Here is a 24,484-nt window from a genome sequence, read left to right as displayed (position 1 = left end):
ATCCAGCTGTTTTCTATGAAGCCAGGTATTTTAAAAATTTGCAAAAATGTAAAGCAGTGTTAGTCTTTTAATAACTTTTTGTTTTGGAAAATATTATTTTCATCAAAAGTATATTATTTGTGTTAATGTTTAATTTACTTTTGTTATTTTTAAAGTCCTAAGTATTTTAAATTTTTTTCAGATTTAATTTCAAATATGGCAAATATTAATGGATATAACACACATAAGCAAAAACTCTTAGGGGTCCTCAATAATTTTTAAGAGTGTAAAGGAATCTTGGGACAATCAGTGTCTGTTGTATAGAATGTTGGAGTGGGTGGGACCTTAGAAAGTGTTAGGTCCTTTCCCCTCATTTATAGGTTGAAAATTGATCCCCAAAGAGAGAGGATGACTTACCTGATGTGCTGGTTACCTACTTCTGTGTTATAAACCACCCCAAAACTTAGTGGCTGAAAATATTTATTTTGCTCTCAAAACTGAAATTTGGACTGAGTTTGAAAGGGGTGACATCTCTGCTTCACATTATATCTGTAGCTTCAGCTGGGATGATTCAAACATCTGACAGCTGGAACAACTGGGGCTTGCCAGGCATCTCTCTCTCTCTCTCTCTCTCTCTCTGCCCTAGTGGATACTGGGGCTTCCTCAAAGAGTGAACATTCCAAAAAACTGGAGTGAAAACAGCAAGGCTTCCTATGATCTAGCTTTGGAAGCCACAAGGTTTCCGCCACATTCTAGTGGTCAAGCAAGTCACTGAGACCAGGCCAAATTCTAGGGAAGAGAAGTTAGATTCTATCTCTCAGTGGGAGAAACATCAAAAAATGTGTGGCCTTCTTAAATCTACCACACCTGAGGTGCTAGAATTAGCATCAGAAGAACTGAAATTGAAATCCAGCTCTCTTGATTCTTAGTGCATATGACAACTTTGACAGTGGTGCATAAGAGGAGGATGAAAAGAAAGAACCAAAGCATGGGGCATTGTGTGAATGAGGAGCTTTTCAGGGTGGGCCCTAAGACCCAAGTGAGTAGCATGAGCATTTGCAAGCCTGAAAAAGAGGCTGCTAAGAGGAGGACAGGATCATGGACTCTCTGATACAGAAGAGAACTTAATTCTTGCTTAATGTGCTTGGCTCTTTTCCTCAACCTCCCTACTAGTCGTCTCTGTCTTGGTGATGGCAGGTTTGATCTGTGGAGCGGCCTGCCCCACCTCCAGGAGGCTCTGACTATTAGAAAGTTCTACAGAGCAGAAATCTGTTTCCTGCTGGCTGGCTTCTACCCAATGATTTCCTAGTTGTACCTTTATATTGCCTTAGGGTGATATTGCAAAAGGCTTTGACTTCCTTTTTACATGGCAGCTCGATAGCTGTTGCAGCTTTATAGTCCCTGTTTGACTCTTTAATGTAGCTTTTAAAATTCCCCTGCCTCTCAGACCACTTTCCTCTGAACTACCCTAGTTTGTCAACTGCTGTTTCAAAGTATTCTTCAAGAGGGATCAGAGCAGTCCACTGTTGATCAACATCCCCAACATGTTCTATGCACTTCTTTTTCTTTAAATTTATTTTAAGTTCAGGGGTATATGTGCAGGTTTGTTGTATAGGTAACCCATGTCATGAGGGTTTGTTGTACAGATTATTTTGTTACCCAGGTATTAAGGGTAATACTCAGTAGTTATTTTTCTTGATCCTCTTCCCTCCTCTCACTCTTCACTCTCCAGTAGGTTGCAGTGTCTGTTGTTCCCCTTTATGTGTCCATAAGTTCTCATTATTTAGCTCTCACTTATAAGTGAGAACATGCAGTATTTGGTTTTCTATTCCTGCGTTATTTTGGGAAGGATAATGGCTTTGAGGAATCCATGTTCCTGCAAAGGACATGCTCTCATCCTTTTTTATAGCTGAATAGTATTCCATAGTGTATATGTACCACATTTTCTTTATCCAGTCTACAATCAATGGGCATTTAGGTTGATTCCATGTCTTTGCTATTGTGAAAGGTGCTGCAATGCACATATGTGTGCATGTGTCTTTATGATAGCATAATTTATATTCCTTTGGGTATATACCATGTAATGGGATTGCTCGGTTGAATGTAGTTCTGATTCCAGGTCTTTGAGGAATCATCACACTGCTTTCCACAATGCTTGAACTAATTTACACTCCACCAACAGTGTAAAAGTGTTCATGGTTCTAACGTGTGTAGAGAATTATACAGATCGAAACTCCTTTTCATGTATGCTTTACCAACTATGCTTCTAGTATTTTTATGTGTGTCTGTGAGTGCTTGTTTGTTTGCTTAGTTTTTTACTCAGCTATGGAAATTTATATTCATCCCTAGAACTTTTCTCAAGAGGTCCAACTTGCCAATATCTTTTTGAATCCAGACTTTGTCACTAAAACTATCATTGTCCCACTTAGTTTCATATAATCTGCAGATTCATTAAGTATCTGCTCTATATTTTAATCTAAATCATTGATTAAGATGTTGTACTAGACCGAACCCTGTGCCACTCCACTAGAGACCATCTTCTATGCTAACATCAATTTACTAATCCGCATTCTTTGGGTTCATTTATTCACCTAACTGTTGTTAATTCATCTAATGGTACTATTGTTTAGTCCATATTTCTCCATCTTGTCCACAATGATATGATAGTCCTGGACCAATGCTTTGCTAAAGTCCAGATACATTATGTCTCCTGCATTCAGCTGCTCTCGAAATTCACTAACCCTGTCAAAGGAAATGAAGCAAATCTGACTTCCTCAAACACACCATGCACTTTGATGATTCTGAGATTGTGCTCATGTTCTTTCCTCTGCCCAGGATCTTTTTCCATTCCACCTGTCTACTCGACTATTTCTGTTGCTCAGATGTCACCTCCTCAGTGAAGCTTTAGTCCTTGACTCCAGACATAATTATTTCATGCCTGGTTCATTTCCCCAAAGCTCTTTATACATGGCATCATGTCCCAGCTGTTTGTTTATGCCTATTCTCCTCTCCTTCACTAAGAATGAGCCATGTATTATTTAACAGATGTTTGATGACTTTAATTCAACTAGATCCTGGTGCCTACTAACAGATGCTTCCTTTCGAAAATACTCATAAATCACTCATTCCCAAATCCAATCTAGCAAGCACAATGTGCTCCCTAAGTACCAGTTCCCAAGAAAAGGAACCAGGGCTTCTTGGCAAAATGGCTGATGCCAGGTCAAGGCATAAAGTGTAAAAGATGAGCCTAGAACATCTTGGCATGCCAGTCAGTGAGGAAGCTATAAAAAGCAAGGAAGCTTTCAAAGATAAAGAAACTATCCAAGACGATTTGGGGTTGTCAAAAAATGAGAAGTCAAACTGAAAGTTTCCATTGTCAAAGCTTGGATAATTTGATTAATAATTAGAATAATTACTGCAATGAAAGAAAATACATAAAATATGTCTAAACGCATGAGTTCATAATAATGGCAAATACAAGGTAAGAATTCAGCATTTATCCTGCCTTTTCATATCTTACCATACTAACCATACTTTAGGGACCCAATAATTGAAAAAGGAACTATTTTCTTTATAGAAGCATTCTAACTAATAAATCAACAAAGAGTGATATAATTAAAATATCACCATTTTACACCCACTAAATGAATGAAGTAATGTAGTCTAAGCCATGATGATCCATGGCTCCTAAAATCCTTAGGTAAAAAGCTGATGAGAAACTTTACAATGGATGGTTCCAGCTGACAACACCTAAACCCCACAGATCAGACCTTACATCCTAAAAGGAGAGACAACTAGCCTCCTGGTATGGTGCAGGAGGAAGTACACAGCACCACCTATGTGGTATCCTTGCTAAAAACTTGCACATGGCGCTGTCAAGACTCTAGATTCAACTAGCAGTTTACAGCAATAATAGGATTTAGAGTGAAACAACTCCATGGGGAGGCGACTGCAGGAAATCCTAAGTGCATATGACCTGCTTCCTTCCTTCCTTTCTCTCTCTCCTTTCCTTCCTTCCTTCCTTCCCTCCTTCCTTCCTTCCTTCTTTCCTTCCTTCCTTCCTTCTTTTTTTTTTTGACAGAGTCTTGCACTGTCACCCAGTCTGGAGTGCAGTGGTACAATCTCAGCTTACTGCAAACTCCGCCTCCTGGGTTCAAGTGATTCTCCTGCCTCAGCCTCCAGAGTAGCTGGGATTACAGGTGTGTGCCACCATGCCCAGCTAATTTTTGTATTTTTACTAGAGATGGGGGTTTCTCCCTGCTGGCCAAGCTGGTCTCGAACTCCTGATCTCAGATGATTCGCCCACCTCAGCCTCCGAAAGTGCTGGGATTACAGGCGTGAACCACCACGGCGCCTGGCCTGACCTGCTTCTTCTAAATAAATTGCAAGGAGGAAAAAAAAAGGGGGCGGGAGAGGAACCTATAAATCAAAAAAGACTAAAGAGCCACAAAAATCAAATGCAAGCTTGGACCAGGCTTGGATTCTGATTGAAGTAAACCAACTAAAACAAATGTTTGTGAGATTATCAGGGGAATCTGAACATCAGATATTTGAGGATATTAAGAAATTATTATTAATGCTGTTAGTATAATAATAGTACTGGGATTGTGTATTTTAAGAAAAGAGTCCTTATATTTTAGAGATAATACTGAAATATTAAATATAATTTCAGAGGAAATGATATGATATCTTAGATTTGCCTCAAAACTACCTAGTAGGGAGGGAGCGGAGGTTGGGATGAGGGGTGGAACAAGAACAGTTATGAATCAATTATTGTTCTATCTGAGTAAGAGGTTCATGCTTCCTTATATTGTTCTCTCTTCTTTGAACATGTAAAATTTCCCATAATTATCTTTTAATCCAATCTAAAATTGTACCTAAAATTGTTATTGAGCTTACAGACCTGTTTCAGAGCACACTTTCCCTTTGTGAAAATTTAAGCATTTGCCAGAAGAGCAGTTTTTTCATTCCTGCCTGATTCTCCATGATACCACAAAAATCACAGTCATGTGGCCATCACAATGACCAGTTCTCTTGGTCCTCCAGGACAGAGTTCTTGCAGAACTCATTAGAGTAGTTGGACCCTTCCCAATCACTCTGTGCACATAGGGCTCTGGTCTCTGTCACCAGTGTTCACACTAGTCATTTCCATACTGAAGCACATTCTCCTTGACAGAAAGGACAAGATTAAAATAAGAGTTTTGGGCCAGGCGTAGTGGTTCACTCCACCTGTAATCCCAACATTTTGGGAGGCTAAGGTAGGAGGATTCCTTGAGGCCAGGAGTTCGAGACGAGCCTGGGCATCATAGTGAGACTCTGTCTCTACAAAAAATTATACAAATTTTATACAAAAATTATAAAAATAGCCAGGCATGGTGGCATGCACCTGTAGTCTCAGCTACTTGGGAGGCTGAGGTGGGAAGCTTGCTTGAGCCCAGAATATGAAGGCTGCAGTGAGCCGTAATCATGCCACTGACAAAAAAAAAAAAAAAAAAAAAAAAAAAAATTAAATAAGAGTTTTATTCAATTTTCTTTGTCATTTATCAACATTGAAAAAAATACAATTCCTTTTATCATCTGGCTCTAAACATACACAAAAGGATCCTTTGTCATCATTAGATTTTTATTTTTTAAATAAAGCTGGACTGGGCTGGGCGTGGTGGATCACACCTGCAATCCCAGCACTTTGGGAGGCTGAGGTGGGTGGATCATCTGAGGTCAGGAATTCAAGACCAGCCTGACCAAACATGGTGAAACCCTGTCTCTACTAAAAATACAAAAATTAGCTGGGTGTGGTGGTGTACACCTGTAATCTCGGCTACTCAGGAGGCTGAGGCAGGAGAAACGCTTGAACCCAGGAGGCGGAGGTTGCAGTGAGCCGAGATTGAGCCATTGCACTCCAGCCTGGGTGACAAGAGGAAAACTCCGTCTCAAATAAATAAATAAATAAATAAATAAATAAATAAAGCTGGACTGGGCATTTTTCCTCCATTTTTCTAGATCTCTGTTATTCTTAAAAATTACCTGTTCCTGCTTTCCCTCTTTGTCGTAGCATCACTAGTTTCTTTTGGCGCCCTCTCCCTTTTCTTCAGAATTCTTGCTCTTTTACAACAGCACAGTAGAAAGAGAATGGGCTAAGCTTTTTTGATGGAACTATGCAATGTTGGTGAGTATTGGAATGCGGACAGTGTCATATTCTGCTCTACAAGTATAAACTGGTATCACTTTCATGGAAGGCAGTTTTGCAACTCCAAAGCCTTTTGAAAGTGTGTACGTTGTGACCAAGGAATTCCATTTTTAGGAATTAATCCTTGAGCTTCAAATCACTAACAAGTAAAAAAAAAAAAAAAAAAAATTGATCCTAAGCATATGGATGCGCACAGAGATTTAGCTAAAAGAATGTCCAAGACAGATTTTTAAATATATTTTAAAAATTAGAAGCAACTTAAATATCAAAAAAAAAAAAAAAACGAGCAAAAAACCAGGGTTGCCTAAATAAACTATGGTTTATCTTGCAGTGGAATATCACCTAGCCAAAAAGATGACATGTCAGGATATTTTATGATATGGGGAGATGTTTATAACATATAATTTAAGGGAGAAAGGTTGATGTTTTTAAATTTAAAAAAATTAAAATTTTTCTAAAAGTGAGAAACATGAACAAAACAGTTCATAGAGAATTTCTCATTTTTTAAAAAAATGTATGCATGGAAAAAAAGACTGAAAAATTATATGAAAAAGTTAAATTAACTCCTTTTATTTTATTCTCCTTTCCGCACACATGTTACAACAATTTCCATAATGGATATTTATTATTTTAACATAAAAAAAAGGAAGTAATCAATGAAATAGGAAGAAGGTACACAGGGCCAGCTTGGACAACATCACAGTTTTCTCCCTTTGTCGGGTGCAGCCTGTTCTGGCCTGACCACCTCTCATCAGCAACCACTGACCTCCCCTTGGAGGGGCTTTGCTGCCCCATCTCCATGTGCAGAGACCAGGGGGCAGCAGCAGTGTGACTCTTAGGGGGTTTTCAGCAGGTAGGAGGAAGGTCGCTGCCCAATAGCTGCTAAAAAAAGGAGTTTGCCCCAAGAATGTGGGCCTAGCCAAGGCAAGGCCAAGAAGTCCAATCTGTCCTCAGCTCTCAGCTCTGTCTCTGCAAGGGCACAGTCTGGCCCCACCCTGGGGTTGTTTTAGAGCTTGGTGGCTCACCTCTCAGCAGTTAACACTGTTCATTCAAGAGGTTTCCCTGGGGTTTGGGTTAAAGCCGTTGGCCTCTGCTCTGCAGTCTCTTGTGTGACTCACTGTGCTGTTTTGTTCATTATTATGTTCTACTTCCTTCCTAGCAGCCTCCCTGGCTCTTCTTAGAAATCTCTTTTCCTCCTTCTCTTCCTCAAGCCCAATTTCAATGATAAAGATTTATGAATAAGCAAGACAGTTGGCAGTGTTTGTGATTAGAACCCTTAGCCTTAGAGTTCTCTAGACTGCGGTTTAACTTACCAGAGTAAACAAATCAGAGACAGAAACAGAGAGGGCAGACAGAGGGAGAGGGAGAGGGAGATGGAGAGGGAGAGGGAGAGAGACAGAGAGAGAAAAAGAGAGAGAAGAAAAGAAGTGTGTGTTTTAAAAGAAAAGAAATATTATCCATTATATCTAACAGGGGAAATACTACAAACATGCATCACTGTGAGCATTTTATTGTCTTCTGGCTCCTAAGGTCTAGGACATGTGGTGCCTGTCCCTGAGTACTGGATTGCATTTGTCTTAAATTCTGAATCAGCTGAAATACACATTAAAATGCATGATGCTACAGCACCTTACTGGCAAACCCCACAAATCTCCTAAAGAAAACAAAATGAGACAAACAAACAGCAGCACCAGTAGGGTCTTTTGAAAGCCCAGAAAAAGAAATATTTTTAAAGTTTTTGAATTCTAACTCATTTTTATATGTATTTCAAGGCTGAGTCGTTTAAGACAGTGAATGATTCCAGTGTTCCCAACATGCCTTTCAGTTAGCTCCCTCGCTGTGCTGACGAAGAATGAAAGAACGTGTTATTGGAATTAATTCTGGATACGATGGAGGCAACATAGAGCCCTTGAGTACCAGGACCAAGGCAGCTTTCTTGTGGGTGGATGAAATGGGCATCTTCGTGGTGTGACAGGAACAACATAGGAAAGTGCTGTCTAAAATAGCTGCCCCCACTTCTAAAATACCTGCTGTGTCACCATCAGTACTTTCTTCCTCTGTGATACTGGGCTCTCGGTACCTTCACTTGAAAATACACCTGGCGGGGATAACACAAAATCCTAAGACCATCAAGGAAAGGATGGAGGAACAGAAGACAATCATTCTTCTCTCTCCTGTTCTTCATGGAGCCCTCTTTATGAATCTCAAAATACTGCTTTGATTTCCCACTATACACACTGTCCCTTATGTACTTTCTTTCACTAAGAATATATGTAGAGAAGGTTCCCAGACAACCCCCTCTCCACCAAATCAACGAACAGAATGTTAGGACTGAAAATAATTTCACAAAATTGTTATTCTGATCCCTGAAGCAATTAGGGCCTTTCCCCAGCTTGAGCAGTGATAGGTCCAATGGCCAGTCCATCCAGTGTGAGTTCTAGACCCTGCAAGGTCAGCACCCAAACTTTCTTGTGGGTGTCCCCACTTTCAAGACCAGCGGCTCTCCTTCCTCTCAGCGGTTCTTCCACTTTCAAGAACCTAAGCGGTTCTTGGGTTTGCTTCATCTCAAAAATTAGCATTCAAGACAATACCTAAACCACTTCTACACTAAAGTACAGATTTCTAGCACATAGTAGGTAATTAATAAATATGGGTTGAATGAGTGAATGAATGAATGGATAATATCATCAAGTGCTGCCAAACCCAGAGAAATATGTTATTGAGGATCACTAAACCCGAGGTACTGAAGTGAAGGTCTTGCCAGAAAATGCGAGAGAGGGTTTTTGCTTTGAGGTGTCTTCCTGGGTCCCCTGAAATCCCGGCACTGTGCAGGACTGTAGGTTCTGCCTGTGCTAAGACTCTACTTCTCTAACATCTCTTGCACCCCTTTACTTCTCTTTATCCTACACTGCTGTTCTCTGGCTGAAAACTCTATTATTCCTTGACTAGCATTGTGCCACAGCCTTCTAATTTATCTCTTGGCTTCCCTTTTCCATCATGCCCTCCTCCCCAAATCACATGACCTTGCATCCATAATCCTGTAGGGTCTGATTCCAGATCTATTGCTCTTATCTTGTATTTCATCACACACCTCTTGGTGTGTTCCAGCCCCTATCAATTCTGCTCTAACCAAAAGCTAAACTGAACTACTTAGAAATTCTCAAACACTCTATGCTCTCTCTGGTTTTGGAGTCTTTGACTGCCGCTAACATACTGGGAAACTTCTTTTCCACTTCATCACCATTTGCTCACTGCCACTCACTGCTTAGTACCCAGTATAGATGTCACCTCTTCCAGAAGCCTTCCCTGAGACTCTAAGGAAATATATGTCCATTGTGGGTCGGCTGAGATCTTTACTTCATGGTGTTCTCACTCTGGAACTCAGGCTAACAAAGCAGCCACCATCTGGAGCATAGAAGAGAGCAAAAGAGGGAGGGTAGAGACTTAGATGCTAGCTCTCAAAGCTTCCACCTGGAAGTCACACTTTAACACTTCCATTCAATTTTCATTGCTCAAAGTAAGTCACATGGCCATATCTAACTTCTAGGGGGCAGGGAAGTGAAATCACACTATATGCCTAGAAGTGAAGAGAAAGAGAAACGTTTGTAAAACAACCCTAGTGATTTACATATTCAAGTAAGTGGAGGCCTGGAAAACCCCCAGTGGATCTGATAACCTTACTGAAAAATATTTAATTTACATGAGAGTAGTGGAAGCCATATTACAGGAAGCTATGGAGTGATCGAGAAGTAAAGAAATAATGATAGTGAGAAGAGATAGCTCCTTCAAGATGTTTGACTGTAAAGGGCAGATGAGAGGTAAGTGGTGGTGGTGGGTTGTAGCCAAGGAAGGATAACGAGTTGGTTGGTAATTTGTATGAGTGTGGCTTGAGCATGTTTAGAGAACAATAGGATATGTCCAGACGGGCAGATGAGAGTTTGAAGATCCATGAGAGAGGAAGAATTGGGTAGGATGCTTGAGCTAGGGGAAGAGATCGAACTCCAAAGTATGATAGAGGGATTGGCCTTAGATGAGACTAGGCTTCCCTCCTCCAAGTAGCAGGAGCAATGGAGAATGAATGAGTGCAGAAGTTGATCGATTTCTAGATGAAACATAGGAGGTTGAGGGAATTCTTGTCCAGTGGCTTCTCTTATCATTGTGAAATTCATTTATATAAAGCTGTCATAATTTGTTCCACTTAGAGAAATTTAGGAAATCATTATAAGAAAGAGAGAGAGAGAGAGAGAGAGAGATGCTCCTTTGTAACACTTGTGATTTCCTAGAACAATGGTTAGGAGGATGTTAGCATATCTCACCTCCACCCCACCCCACCCCTGTGCCACAATTGAGCCCAATTTTAGGCACCATGGCAGTTTTAATTGCCAAATGCAATCTCCTAAGCACATGTATGAGCCTGATGAAAAATGGTTCATCTATAGTAGTTGGAAGTAGGAGTTTGAATATAGCTGTTAAATGAAAATCTGTTTCTGCCCAAACTTACCCAAAAATATACTGAGATATTGTTAACTCTGAAGGCTTTGACCTTACTTTCTTCTTGTCTTCAACCTGAAAATGATTTCTCAGCCCATACTATACTCACACAGCTCAGGTCATTGCTTGGCTAAGAAAGATAATCTTGTCTGACCATTTTCTTTGGAGTGTAAGAAGATGCCTTCAAGGTCTTAGGACATTGCTACCTTAGGATGCTGCTCCTCCAGTTATTTTGGGAGCTGCTGGCTCAAAAAAATCATAATCCCCTCTGCAAGTTCTCTTCTGCACCCTGCAAGCTTGGTCAGGGCTCATGATTACTTTTTTTCCTCCTTCTTCAAATAGGTTTTTTTTCCCCCCTGGGTTTAGACAGAGAGGGCTTCCTGGCTAATTTAATTTTGGTTCCCCTTTGTTACAAGCAGATGTCACTTTTACATCTGTGTCACTTTTACATCAAATGCCTCATGTCTCCCACCCAGCAGCCCAGCAGATGTTACTACTATTAGCCAAACTCCAGCAAAAAGGTAACATGCAGCCCCTTCTGCTAATTATAGCATTGTGGGAGTGAAGAGAAGGGGAGGGGAGGAGTGGAGTGGGGCTTTGAAATGTCCTTAAAAGTTCTTAAAAGAATGGATTTTGGAGATCTGTACACCATCACCTATATGACACATACACATGGGGTACCTTCGAAGTTAACCCAGGTACAGAAACATCATCTATGAGTTAGCCATAAAAGTTCAACCCAAACCCACACAGCTAACCCAGTGCAAATGCCTTTCAAAGTGAGATCACCCTGAACATACTGACATTTACATACAAGATAAAGCACCATATTAATTATGCATAAATACTGTATATAATATTATAAGACAAAACATAATTAACCTATCTAATACAAATACACCTTCCAGCAAATTCCTAAAAAATAAAATTTTCTGCCTGGTTGCTTTCTTTTCTCCCATTTGATATCCTAGAGCCTGCTTTTTGATTTAGCCTACCCTCTTCCACATGTATTATAAACATGCAATAGGAAAAATGCTGTGTCTATGCACCATCTAAATCTCAAAGTCAAGTGTTTAATATACAATTCAAGGAGACTTACCAACATCATCATCATTGCCATCATCATAATACTGGTGGCTAACAGTCACTGGATTCTTTCCATGTGCCAAGCACTGTGTTAATTGCTTTGTATACACTATTGTCAATCAGCTAATAATTGTTAGTCTCACAGTGCCAGGAGGTTAGTTACTAGAACCTCAAAGAGTTTCTATTATGAAACGTGTATCATGGTTGCTGCGCAAATGGAAAATGTGGTGGAAATTCTAAAATGCTAGGAAAATGTAGTGGGTCATCAGATGTGGGGCTGCTGTGACTGGTATGCTTTCTGTTCTGGGGAAATGGTGTCCCAGTAAATTCTGTCTAGGTTATTTTCTTAGCGCAGGTGAGTGGGAAAGGCTGCTGTCTGCAGAAATCTTTTTGGAGAAACCCAAGGACAAATCTTGTCTATTCATTCTCGGTTGAGAGAAATGTTGGTTCTGAGTTGAGTATGCCAGACAGTGGGCTAACTGCTGGGATAATTTGGATGCAGCATCGAATAAAGCAATCAAAAAGAAAATTCCTCTGAAACTCTCACTGGTATTTAATATTTTATTCATTCCCATGTTATTGTGCTTCGCCTGCGGTAAAACAGCCTCAAAACAGCCTCCTAGGAGTGAGGCATTAGGAGGCTGACAAGCATTTTCCCATGAATCGCTACTACAATACAATGGCATTTTGTTTGCTGTTTTGTTTCCTTGTCTTCTAACATTCTTTCTGACTTTCAAGGAAAAAAAGAAGAAAAAGAAACCCTCCTATGAATGGTGAAGAAAAGGAAAGAAAAGTTTCTTTTAAACTTTCAACCTTTTTCAGTTGGTATTGAGTAACATGTAAACATTTTTTTTTTTTCCTGATAGTATATATGCTGGTAATCTCTTCCTTTTTGGTGCTTTAAATGGCCTTTTCCCCTCCTTTTATCACATAGCATTGCTTTTCCATTATTGATTCAGAAAATCGGCAGGGGGAAAAAGTCAACCGTGTACGCATACTAAGAAAGGGAAGGCAGAGGCAGATGGATCCAACTCATCCATCTATCCATGTGGTCATTTATCTATCAATCCATCCTGTTACCCACCCGCCTCTATTAAAATAAATAGCAGGCACTGTACACATTGCTGGTTGGCTGAAGTTGTGATCTGGACAAAAGGTCTGTTTGGGGAAAGGATGCTGAAGCTCTTAATTCTATTTGTGCCGGTTGAAAATCAGGAGGGGTTTTTCTACACTTCACTTTTATTAGATTATTTCTTATAGATGGTTTCTTTTTTCCTCCCAGACGCGTGGTGGAGGCTGCTGAAGCAGTTGGTCTATAGTTGGAATAATTAAATTAACCATTTAGTACAACTTTTAGGGGAGAGCTCGCGTGTAGAAAGCACAACTGGAACAAAACAGGGCGCTGGGGCTGGGGCTCTGGCCTGGCCCAACCCCGCACGCCTTTCATCTCCAAGCAGAAGCAGGACCCCCGGCCACAAAAGACGGGCAGAGGGACGATAGGCCAGGGGTGGTGGGGGAGGGATGGTGACACTGAACAAAATAAACCTACAAGGTCTACAAAGGGGAAAATGAAGTCGAGCGCATTTGCTCATCCGACCGTGTGGGCTCGGCGCTGAAAGGTCTCCTGGTACAAAGGCGAGAAGGCTCAAGGCACCCCGACCCGGGGCGGCCGGCAGCAGGGGGCGCCCAGAGAGGGCTGGCGAGGCGTTCCGGAACCGCGGGACGGGAAGGGACCCCAGGACCGGGAGGGACCGAGCCCCGGCCTGCCTCTTGACCGCCCTCCGGGCACCCTCCCCTGCCAAGCACTTCCCTTGCCAGCGCCCTTCGGCTGAGACCTCGCCCACATCCCTCAGCTTCTCCCTTTGACACCCTCTTATGCCCCGTTAGCGTCCAGGTCCCCTGAGTTGCCCACTGAACTCCCCACCCCAACACTCCCTTTCGCTCAGGAAGTGCCTCTGTGCACCATCTAAATTTCCAAGTTCCACATCTTCACCTAAGAGCCATCCTCAGAAACTGGCAACATGAACCCCTCTACTCCGAGCTCCCAGCACTTTTTAGGTCCTAGTCTCGACTCATCCCCAAAAGCTAAAAGGGCCTGGGAACTGTCAGCAATCTAGGACCCACGGTGACATTGCCCTGCCCTGCACTCGACTCGGGCGTAGGGATCAGGCCCCGGGCACACAGCGGTGGCGCGGTACCCGGGCGTAGCTTCCGGAGTAGAGCGCGCGCTCTGCACCACGCGGGGACACACCCCGGGTGCAGTAAGGCTCTAGTGCCAAGCGGGGTGTGAACCTGGTTACTGTGAAAAATAGGCCTTGGAGCCGAAATTCATCACCTCCTGGCCACCCCTGGTCACTCTCTTCTGCAGGGAAACGCGCTTAAACCCTACAGCAGACGAGCGGGCTGGCGGTGGACACTCCGGCCTGTGCTCCCTACATCCACATCTCCCGAGTGCAGGCCTCCGCGGCAGAGTTGGGTTCAGAAAACCAGCAAGCACATCCCCCAACCCGAAATCCGAGGGAACGAAGAAACTTGGACGATCTCAGCCTTGTGCTTGACAACCTATCCCCCACCTTCCTTTAGTGGTTGGGGAGGGGGATGAGCGTGGGGGAAATTCCATGTGTGGAGTCCAAAGGGATACAGCCACCTCCCGGCCCAAATGCAAATTCATATTCATGAGAGCAGGATAAATAAAGACAAATCTCCGCTGTAATAGCACTTGGATTCGCATCCGTCTTTGCTGGCCTTTAGGTTTAGGGGACTGAAGACAGATGTTTGCATCCCTTTTCTCCTCTTGTCTGGTGACCATAAAGAAAAACCATTTAGAGCGTTGCAATTTGTTTCCCGCCGCAGTAAAACCTTGTATGCATTTATTTTCATTTCACCCCCGTGCACAAAAAAGTGCACACTGGTCACCAAGGGCCCTTCTTTATCAAATACGCATTGTACAACATACAACTGCAATAAAACTATCAGCCCTCCCCATAAAACTATCACCAGGATCCTCGGTAGGTCCGGCTCCCTGCACTCCCGACTTTAGCGCTTCCTCACGCCCCAGGATTTGCAACCACCTGAAACGAGCCTGAAACTCACCCTGCAGAGAAGCACAAGGCTGGGGACCGCTGTCCCTGTTTAATCCATTACTGCGTCCGCGGCAGTTTAGTGCGCAATAAAACACGGTGGCAGGGGAGAGCGGGCGCCCATCCACTCCCCGGCACTAGCATCGAATTAAACCACTTAGTTTGGCAAACACTGAACGCCTAAATGCCCCTATAAAGACTTTATGAGTTTGTTACTTTAATTACTGACTTGTTACAGAGCACATAAAGGGGGTAATGAATGCAATAAAACTAATTATCTACACATTTAATTCATATAAAATATCCAGGGTTTGTTTACACCACACGGCGATTCAACTAAGCTTTCCCCCTCTTGTCCACCGAGAGGAAGGCTTTAATGAAATAGTTTCCCTTATTCTGCTAGGGCCTAACGAACCGAATGAAAATTACCCTCCGCTTAAATCATGGGGCCACCGAGGTCCACAAATCACTGCTCACTTCTTTGTCTGTGCCTCGCTGCCAGCACCCAAAAGCCTGAGGAATCGGACGAGAAAGGTGCCCGACCTGGAGCCCTTGCCTGGGCATTTACATGGCAAGAATTTCCCTCACTACAGTCCGCAAAACTAAAAGGCAAACAGACACAATCCCCGGGTCTGTGGAGGATTGTGGGCACCTGAAAAAAAATAGAGGCGAGAAAGAGGAAGAGCGCCCGAAAGAGATGAAAGAGGAGATACATTTGGGTACACTTCATGCTCGTTTGCCAGTTATGGCGTAATTAAAACGAACAACCTCACTGAAACTCCAAACCAACCAAATACAAGTCTTGCGCTAATGCAAACAGATAGAACTGAGAGCAAAGAACACAACGGTCGAGAATCCAGATGTTTTACATTCAAAAGCTTTCCTCAGATTTTTTTATTATTATTATTTTTAAGTGGCTGTATACCCTGAGTCTCTTGAAAGCACATTTAGCTGCAAGGAGAAATGCAATTTATAAGATGCTTTCTCTCTCTCTCTCTTTTTTTAAACCCCCTCTACCAGGAGTATTTTTAAAGAAATCTGCTTATCGTTCACATAAACCCCCTTGGCCCACTTAACTCTATGTTACAGGGCGCCTGAGTCTTGCCAATGTCCCAGTCCTTTATAACATTTCATGCACTTCGGGGGGTAGGCTTGTTGTTAAATTGAGCGTGTAACACTCTTACAAAACAGGTTTTCTATGACATCAAGGTTTCTTCTCCCTAACCGAGGGGGAAAAAAAGAAGAGGACGAAGAAGGGGGAAAACACACACACTATCTCAATTTATGCCTAAGGTATATGATCAGTTAAAAAGGCTTAAAAGCTCGGAGAAATTGGATCAGGGAGAATCGTCACCCAACTTTCATTATTTCCAAGTAGTGTGATTGAATTAAAGGGCAGGGAGCTGGTTAGAAGGGAGGATCAGGGGCTCGGTGCGTAATGGTGTGGTATTAAATTCTAATTAGAGATGCAGGAATCAATGATAGGGAGGTTGGACAGCTCAGTTCCCCAGTGCCAGCCCAATAGACGGATGAGTTATTGTCATGTAAAAAGCGCCAGCAATAAGACCAACCGCTTTGCTATTGTCCAAGTGGAAAGAGCCAAGTTTATTATGAGGACTATATGCTCTAGAGACCTCAGACAAGGCATCTCATAGGAGGCTTTTTCATAAAACTAGGCTCTGCTGGTAGTAAGGAGGCCAGTTTGGAGGCAGGCGTTGAGCTGTGCACATCTCCCCACTCCAGCCACCTTCTCCATATCCATCTTTTATTTCGTTTTTCCACTTGGCTGAGCCATCCAGAACCTTTTCAATGTATAAAATGGAATATTCTTACCTCAATTCCTCTGCCTACGAGTCCTGTATGGCTGGGATGGACACCTCGAGCCTGGCTTCAGCCTATGCTGACTTCAGTTCCTGCAGCCAGGCCAGTGGCTTCCAGTATAACCCGATAAGGACCACTTTTGGGGCCACGTCCGGCTGCCCGTCCCTCACGCCGGGATCCTGCAGCCTGGGCACCCTCAGGGACCACCAGAGCAGTCCGTACGCCGCAGGTAAGGACCGTCAGCTTTCTCAGCGGAGGAAGCCGCCTTTCCGCCCGTATATAGGAAGCCTTGATTGCATTTGAAAATGGAAATGTGTTTAGTATTTACCAAACGAAATTTGCTTACACAAATGAAAGAATTTATCACGTTAGAAGCGATTGCAGGGAGGGGTAATTCACTTACAGGGTTACACTATCCTAGTCACACCCGAACCGCCAACAAAATTATCTTAAGCTGCCAAAATGATAGGCATAATTTATTTACTTTGCGATGAGACGTAAAGCTTAGAAAATAATTAAATAACAAAGAGTAAAGCTCATTACTGGCAGTGTCTCTTTTTTTTAAGAACCGACAGCGGCTCACACCTCTTTGGCTGGTCATTTTTATGATTATTTCTTTAATTTATTATTATTTTTTTGCAGCTCTTTCCCCCAACTTTTGAGCCAGGTCAACTTTCTGAGAATTGAAAAGTTCCCAAAGTGGGACTGTTTGGTAACTTCTTTCCTGGCTCCCTGATATTCCGACTGATGTTTTTGGATTTTTTTTCCTCTCTGGTTTTTTCCTGCTGAAAGCACTATCCCAAGTCCGTCACATCGCGCTGTTTCAATCCACCCAAAGGCGCTTGTGCCAGAAAGGACTCCGCCAAGCCCGAAGTTTGAGCCCAGGTTTCCGTAGATAACAAATTTCCTCGGTCTCTTCCCGCAGCTTCTCTCTGCAACTCTCTCGCGCGGGTGTAGGTAGCGGCTGCCGGATGACCTGACCTTGGAGTCCGCATATTTTAGCTCCACGGCCGGCGAGATTTGCTCACTTTCTGTCTCCTTTGTCATACTCTATCTAGTTCCTTACAAACTCTTCACGGACCACGGCGGCCTCAACGAGAAGCGCAAGCAGCGGCGCATCCGCACCACTTTCACCAGTGCGCAGCTCAAAGAGCTGGAGAGGGTCTTCGCGGAGACTCACTACCCCGACATCTACACTCGGGAGGAGCTGGCCCTGAAGATCGACCTCACAGAGGCGCGAGTCCAGGTACGCGCCTCGGGAAACCGACCCCGCTCCGCCGCACTGGTCCGGGGAGGTGTGGGGGTGAGCGGCGGCTGCTGAAATTCGAAGTCCTGGAGCCTCGAGCGAGAAGGACCTAGGGCCCTATGGCCGATCAGAAATACTGGATTTGGTGTGGCTGTGCGTTCAAGAGAGGCTTAGAGCGCACGCTCTTGGCATTTTATTTACAGTTGCAAAGTGTTTCCCACCCGAGCAGAGACATGGGGGGCCTTGGGACGTGGATGAGCGACACAATTTAGGGGACAGGAAGTACCTGTGGTGGAAGGTGTGCAGATTTTGCTCCCGTATTATAAGTTTTTCCTTCCCCCCCCCCCAAAAAAAATACCTCCTAACTCAAGTGGTTTTAACCTGGCCCCATGGCATATAGGTTCATTTTCCCGGAAACTGTGACTTGCATCAGATTTGCAAAGGGTCTGTGACTTCATGAAGGTCAAGAACCATGACTTACTCTAACCTGTTAGACACAGGTGCGCTCACGAGTTGGCCACAGCGCCTCTCTGGGTGAGCTCCGGACCGAGAAGCGGTGCGCACCATCGCACGCTCTTCCAGGCCCAAAGGCCGGGGATGGGCAGCGGAGCAAACTCAGAGGATCCCCTTTCCTTCTACCAATTAGAGTTTAACTTTAGAACTTAGGCTTAGGGGTGAATGGCGAGCTCGGGGCTTGCTCAAGAAGCCAACTGGACAGAGGCCCACCAAAATAAGGCCTTCCCTTTTCGGGTCTTTCTGGGACCTGCGGCTTTTTAAACTCTGCCGCAAGCCTTCATGTCCCTGGCGTGCTCACTCCCCCTAAGAAAGTTTCTCCGAAGATGCACAGCAATAAGAAGCGGTAGACTTGGTGGACCCGGTGAGCGCGGGGGTGATCACAGCCCATGGGGAGGAGGGTGTTAAAACAAGCCGAAGTAGAACGTGGGCCACACTAACCGGTGCTTTTCTTTCCCATTTTCGTCTTTCTCCCCCTGCTTCACCGTCTCTCCTTCCGTCTTGGGCCAGGTGTGGTTCCAGAACCGCCGCGCCAAGTTTCGCAAGCAGGAGCGCGCAGCGGCAGCCGCAGCGGCCGCGGCCAAGAACGGCTCCTCGGGCAAAAAGTCTGACTCTTCCAGGGACGACGAGAGCAAAGAGGCCAAGAGCACTGACCCGGACAGCACTGGGGGCCCAGGTCCCAATCCCAACCCCACCCCCAGCTGCGGGGCGAATGGAGGCGGCGGCGGCGGGCCCAGCCCGGCTGGAGCTCCGGGAGCGGCGGGGCCCGGGGGCCCGGGAGGCGAACCCGGCAAGGGCGGCGCAGCAGCAGCGGCGGCGGCCGCGGCAGCAGCAGCGGCGGCTGCGGCAGCGGCGGCAGCTGGAGGCCTGGCTGCGGCTGGGGGCCCTGGACAAGGCTGGGCTCCCGGCCCCGGCCCCATCACCTCCATCCCGGATTCGCTTGGGGGTCCCTTCGCCAGCGTCCTATCTTCGCTCCAAAGACCCAACGGTGCCAAAGCCGCCTTAGTGAAGAGCAGTATGTTCTGATCTGGAATCCTGCGGCGGCGGCGGCGGCGACAGCGGGCGAGCCAGGGCCCGGGCGGGCGAGTGGGCGAGCGAGTAGGCCCAAGGCTATTGTCGTCGCTGCTGCCATGGCTTTTTCATTGAGGGCCTGAAGTAATCGCGCTAAGAATAAAGGGAAAACGGCATCGCCCTCATTTCAACCCCGCTCCTACCCCCTTCCTCATCCCCCAAACAAAACAAAACAAACTTCCCTGGCTTCGCACCTGCCTGGGGCCTCACAGCGGCGCCAGGGCTCCGCCTGCTGATCGGGGGTTGTGAGCAGCGCGGCCCGGACGCGGGGGCACTCTCAGGGGGCTGTGTCTGCGTGTCAGTTCGTGTCTGTCTCGGGGAATGTGTGTCTGTGGCCCAAGCAGGCGACAGGAAGAGATGGGGGGCCTCAACCAACTCAGTGACTTGTTTAGAAAAAAAAAAAAAAGACAAAAAAGTAAAAATAAAAACAAAAAAGTTGGAAGGCAGAAACCATTAAAAAACAAAAAGCCAACAACCCAGAAAGGTTTAAAAAACATAAGGAAAAAAAAAAGACAAATTAAAGGAGGGGCTGGGGAGAAGCTGCAGCTGGAGCTGAAGGCTCGATCTTGTGAACCCCTAAATCCGCTCCGTCCTAACAGCACGGATTCTCTTGGGGCTCTTCTTCAGGGAAGAGTAGGGACGCCGTTCCAGCCCCCCTTCCTATCGTGTCCTTGAGTTCGGGTCACTGCGGCGACGACTTGCTCAGACTGTCCCGGCGGCCGGAGTGACTTTCTCGCGCCCCCTTGCCTGTCCCACCTCGCTAAACACCATCCCGCCATTAGCGCATTGGAACCCCACACAGTTGCAACTCCCAACCCCGAATCTTTGCAGCCGTTCGGCCCTGAAAGATGCCCTATCCATGAGATGCCTTTTCATCTGCAAACTGCAAAATGTGTCTCATGTTTCGAAACTCTTTTTTTCCTCCTCGCTCCCGCCTACCCCGTCGGCATTTTCTTCTTCCACCAGCTTTTACTGAACTTTTTGGCACTGCTTTGGATTGGGGTCAATTGCAGTCCACGTAACTGGCTGCAGAGAAATCTACCGAGCAAGGAAAAGGCACACACACACGTTTGCAGAGGTGTCTCGGTTTGCATTTCTGTTGGAATGATCCGAACTGGACTCACATCCTGTATGGTGGATGGACTGTATATTGAGGGTTCCATTCTTCGCGCAGTTTAGACATCTCTGTTTTGATTTTTTTGTTGTTGTTTTTATTTTAAAAGGCACAAACTCTAGATATTAGTTGAATGTTGAGGCTTTAACTTTTTCGGTGTCTTTCTACAACTGTGTTCTGTGACTCAATTGTATCGTGTTAATATCAGTACAGACCGTCTCCTCTACGTGACCGTATAATGTTTTTCTCTTCTTGTAGTCTCTATGGCGTGTCTTTATGGTGTAATAAGGTTCTCACGGGTTCAATCTTTTGTGTTTAGAGAGGCCACAGTTCAGACAATGGTATATATTTTTGTTATCAGGTGCATGTCTGTCTGATTTCTTTTTTTTTTCCTGTTGGACTATGTTTGTGAACATAATTGTCATAAGTTATGTTTCAGATTTTTGAATTTATTTATATGTGTTATAATGAATGCTTCTATTTAAAAGGGAAATATTTCTACATGTGCATATAGTTTTCCAAGAGTGTACCATTAACTTGATTGTTGATAATAAAAACAAAAAGCAAGTCTAGCAATTGAACTCTTCTTTTTCTTGATTCTTTTTTTTTTTTTTTTTTGGTTGGTCATTTTTTTTTTTTTAAGTTTTATTTTAAAAGGATAAGGGAAGATAAAGGAAGTTGTGCTAAAAAAATAGCAAGAACCTCACTGGGCTCTGGAAATCCAGGTGGGTTGGGACATCTAAACCCATGCAGCCAAATTCAGCCAAATATAAAATTTAGTGCTTGAGAGAGCAGGGAGGCTTCTTGTCCATGCTTTTCTGTGCCCCAGAAGCACACCAGGGCATTGATAAAAGTATTCACATCTGGATGCAGATACGTGGACTAAGTGGCAGCCAAGGCAGGATTTGAATTCAGGTCTTTGAGGTGGACTTAAAACGACAGTGTGGATTCTGCGTGCAGGTGCCTTCAAGACCAATGATATCCGGCAAGGTCCGGGCTGTCCAGCTCCCCCAAACCCTGCAGACTGCTGACACCCCAGGACACCCGACAAGCTCCGTGTGGGCAGGTGATCAGGTGCTATATGGAACAGGGTGTGCCTTCCATGCATTTTCTCATCTATCCTTCAAAACAAGACCATGAAGCAGGTACAATTCCTATCCTCTGTTTTATTTTAAATAGGTGAGGGAATGGAGGCAACAGAGACTTAACCTGCTGAAGCACCCCTGGTTTATGAGTGATGGGGCCAGCCTTTGAAATGAGAAAATCTCATTCAAGAGCCTGCGACATTTAACTATACCAATGGTTCTCAAAGTGTGGCTCCTGCACCAGCAGCATCAGTATCACCTGGGGATTTGCTAGACACAAATTCTTGGGACCCACCTTGGACCTACTGAATCAGAAACTCTGGGGGTGGGGTCCAGCAATGTGCTTTAAGTTCTAGAGGTTATAGGAACCACTAAACTACCCTATAAGAAATGCAAACCAGAAAATTCCAGAACTGGGACTACCTTGGGAACAGGTGAGGGGAAGAATTCTGGCAGCCTTAGTGATCTGTTTTGGAGGGAAGGGGTCCTCACTACAGCCCCAAAATGGAATCCTGCCTCCTCCTTGGACCCTTTGACTGGGCCACTTTCTCCAAGCAGAATCCCTGTGTAAACTTCTGGTACTTACCTTTGTACCCCTCTGGCTGGGCATAATTAACACATTATTCAGTTCCCCTCATTTGAAGGGAGGCCACAGTTTGCCTCCTCTGGTTTAAAGATTAGCAGCTGATCTGGTTTAAATTTGTCAGGGCTTCTTGCCACAAGCATCCAAATGTGGCTTGCATTTGATCAGGCAGTTTGATTCAGAAATCTCAAATATTTGCATCATATCAAACTTTGAATTATCTTTCTAGAAGGCTTTTAGGGCCAGGTGTGGTGGCTCATGCCTGTAATCCCAATCCTTTGGGATGCCAAGGCAGGAGGATCGCTTGAAGGCAGGAGCTGGAAACCCGCCTAAGCAAAAAAAAAAAAAAAAGAGAAAAAGAAAAAGAAAGAAAAATTAGTCAGGTGTGGTGGCACATGCCTATAATCCTGGCTACTTGGGAGGCTAAGGTGGGATGACTGCTTGAGCCCAAGAGCTGAGGTTGCAATGAGCTATGAACATGCCGCTACATTCCAGCCTAGGTGACAGAGAGAGACCCTGCCTGAAAAAAAAAAAGAATAAAATAAAAGGCTTTTAAATATTCTTTAAAAAATCTGTCTCTAAATGCCCTTCAGTAAAGTCTCCAAGACAACATTGTTTATAAAGAGTGCCACTAATTGTGCTAGTTTAATATGCCAGCAATTCCCGGAACTCTTAGGTTGTAGTCTTTGGTTGTAAATATAACTTAGAAGATCTGAGACAGGCAGACCACAAAAACAATAATTTATTGGCAAAAAGAGCAATCAAGGTCCTGGGCCTGGCCACAGGAAAGTTCACCTTCCTATAGTCATGGAAACCCACGAGGTAAGTCTCTGTAAGCTTTTGGGCAGGCTAGTGGACAGGTATTCTGGAAAAGGCAAGACCAATGGAGAAAAAGAAAGCAATGAGTGGAGAGAGGAAGAAGAGGGATAGAGAAAGAAGAGGAAAAACAAATAGCCACAAGGTTTCTTTGGAAACCCCAGAGAAGGCCCTAGAAATCCTTTCAGATGTGAATAAACTGATGAGGGTCACCAAATTTCCTTCTCCTGGTCTTAAGCAACTTTGAGTGACTTGTCTCCAGGACAAGGGAAACTCTGGGGATTGGTGAGACAACCATGCCCCCCCTACCTCCATCCCAGCTTCCCAGAGGACTACATTGTAAATGTCTGGAGGCACCCAGCTCTAGCTCTAGTATTTTGAATACCACCTTCGTTTTAATTTGGGTCATCTCTGCTTCTCTTACTGATCAAAGAAGTAAACTGTTGGGAGGCAAGTTTATGATGAAATGCAAAATAATATCCCTGTAATATGATGGAGCCTAGTGGCAGGACACTCTGTCTCTCACATTGTGTCATTTCCTTGGAGCCCTGCACAGTGTGAACAAGCTCACTTTCACTTTTCCTCTCCTAAGAAATTTGCATTTTGGCTCATCAAGGCATCCTTTTTCCTGGCATCTCTGGTACCACATGTGACTTCACAAAAGCTGCAGAGCTGATGCCAGAGAGCCACCCCTAAGCCAAGTCTCCTTCAAAATGGTAGAGTGCAGAGAATCAGAAAGTGGTTTTAGAGGGAAGTAGACAACACAGCAAATAGTAGCTGTCCATAACTCACTCCAGATGCGTCTCTGGGACCACTGCATATCCTTAGGAAGACAGCCTATGGTTAGAGATGGTCCTCAGTTCAGAGAAGGGAACTGTGTCACCTGGTGGAGCAAATAACTTAATCCCTCTGTGTCTGATTTATCAACCAAAAATGTGAGTAATTATGTAGAGTGTGGGATTGTTGAGAGGATTAAATATAATATACAGTAAGCATCTAATATAGTATAAGTTTTCAGCAAATGTCAGATATGATTATCATGATGCTGTTGCTGGTTGCTGCTGCTCTTGATCATGCTGTAACTTCTAGATCCTTTCTTGATCTGTCCAGCTCAGGCCTTAGAAAATTAAAAAGAGCCCTCAGTTGTCATTTAATCAACTGTCCAGGAACATAGAGTGTGAGTGACTGCGCAAAGGTTGGAATTGGAGAACTTTGCTGAGGGTGGACAGGAACAGACTAAAATCAGTCAGGGGCTGACAAGAAACACCTACTAACATTTATTGAGTGCCTACTGTATGCCAGGCTCTATTTTAAACTTACAAGCTTTAATGTGTTTGGTCCTCATGACTACCCTGTGAGATAAAGTGCCATTTCCATTTTTTTCTTGTGAGGAAACTGAGGCATTGAGGAGC

At 44.3% G+C, this 24,484-nt stretch overlaps 1 protein-coding gene and 1 long non-coding RNA gene across 2 annotated transcripts in view; one reads left to right on the top strand and one right to left on the bottom strand.

The window, feature by feature from the left end:
• Positions 1 to 16,894, bottom strand: part of LOC134739270 (uncharacterized) — a 48,077-nt gene extending 31,183 nt beyond the window's left edge. The window contains exon 1 of the long non-coding RNA XR_010125893.1: positions 16,657 to 16,894. This is a non-coding gene — a long non-coding RNA (uncharacterized LOC134739270). The remainder of the gene's footprint in view (positions 1 to 16,656) is intronic.
• On the top strand, positions 16,518 to 21,160 carry PHOX2B (paired like homeobox 2B). Its single transcript, XM_054485859.1, has 3 exons — positions 16,518 to 16,873; positions 17,703 to 17,890; positions 18,914 to 21,160. The coding sequence occupies exons 1-3, from the start codon at positions 16,633 to 16,635 to the stop codon at positions 19,427 to 19,429; spliced, it is 945 nt and encodes a 314-aa protein (XP_054341834.1). The 5' UTR covers positions 16,518 to 16,632; the 3' UTR covers positions 19,430 to 21,160.
• Positions 21,161 to 24,484: the final 3,324 nt, after the last annotated feature.

This window comes from Pongo pygmaeus, chromosome 3, assembly GCF_028885625.2.
Source record: "Pongo pygmaeus isolate AG05252 chromosome 3, NHGRI_mPonPyg2-v2.0_pri, whole genome shotgun sequence".
In the NCBI taxonomy this organism is placed as follows: Eukaryota; Metazoa; Chordata; class Mammalia; order Primates; family Hominidae; genus Pongo; species Pongo pygmaeus.
Note: the sequence above shows the minus strand (reverse complement) of the source record. Positions and strands in the feature narration are given on the sequence as shown.

Bases quoted from the DNA above. Each gene is read 5' to 3' on its own strand.
- PHOX2B (XM_054485859.1), top strand. From the start codon at position 16,633: ATGTATAAAATGGAATATTCTTACCTCAATTCCTCTGCCTACGAGTCC. The intron at 16,874-17,702 runs GTAAGGACCGTC...TACTCTATCTAG, and splicing joins GAGCAGTCCGTACGCCGCAG to TTCCTTACAAACTCTTCACG. The intron at 17,891-18,913 runs GTACGCGCCTCG...GTCTTGGGCCAG, and splicing joins TCACAGAGGCGCGAGTCCAG to GTGTGGTTCCAGAACCGCCG.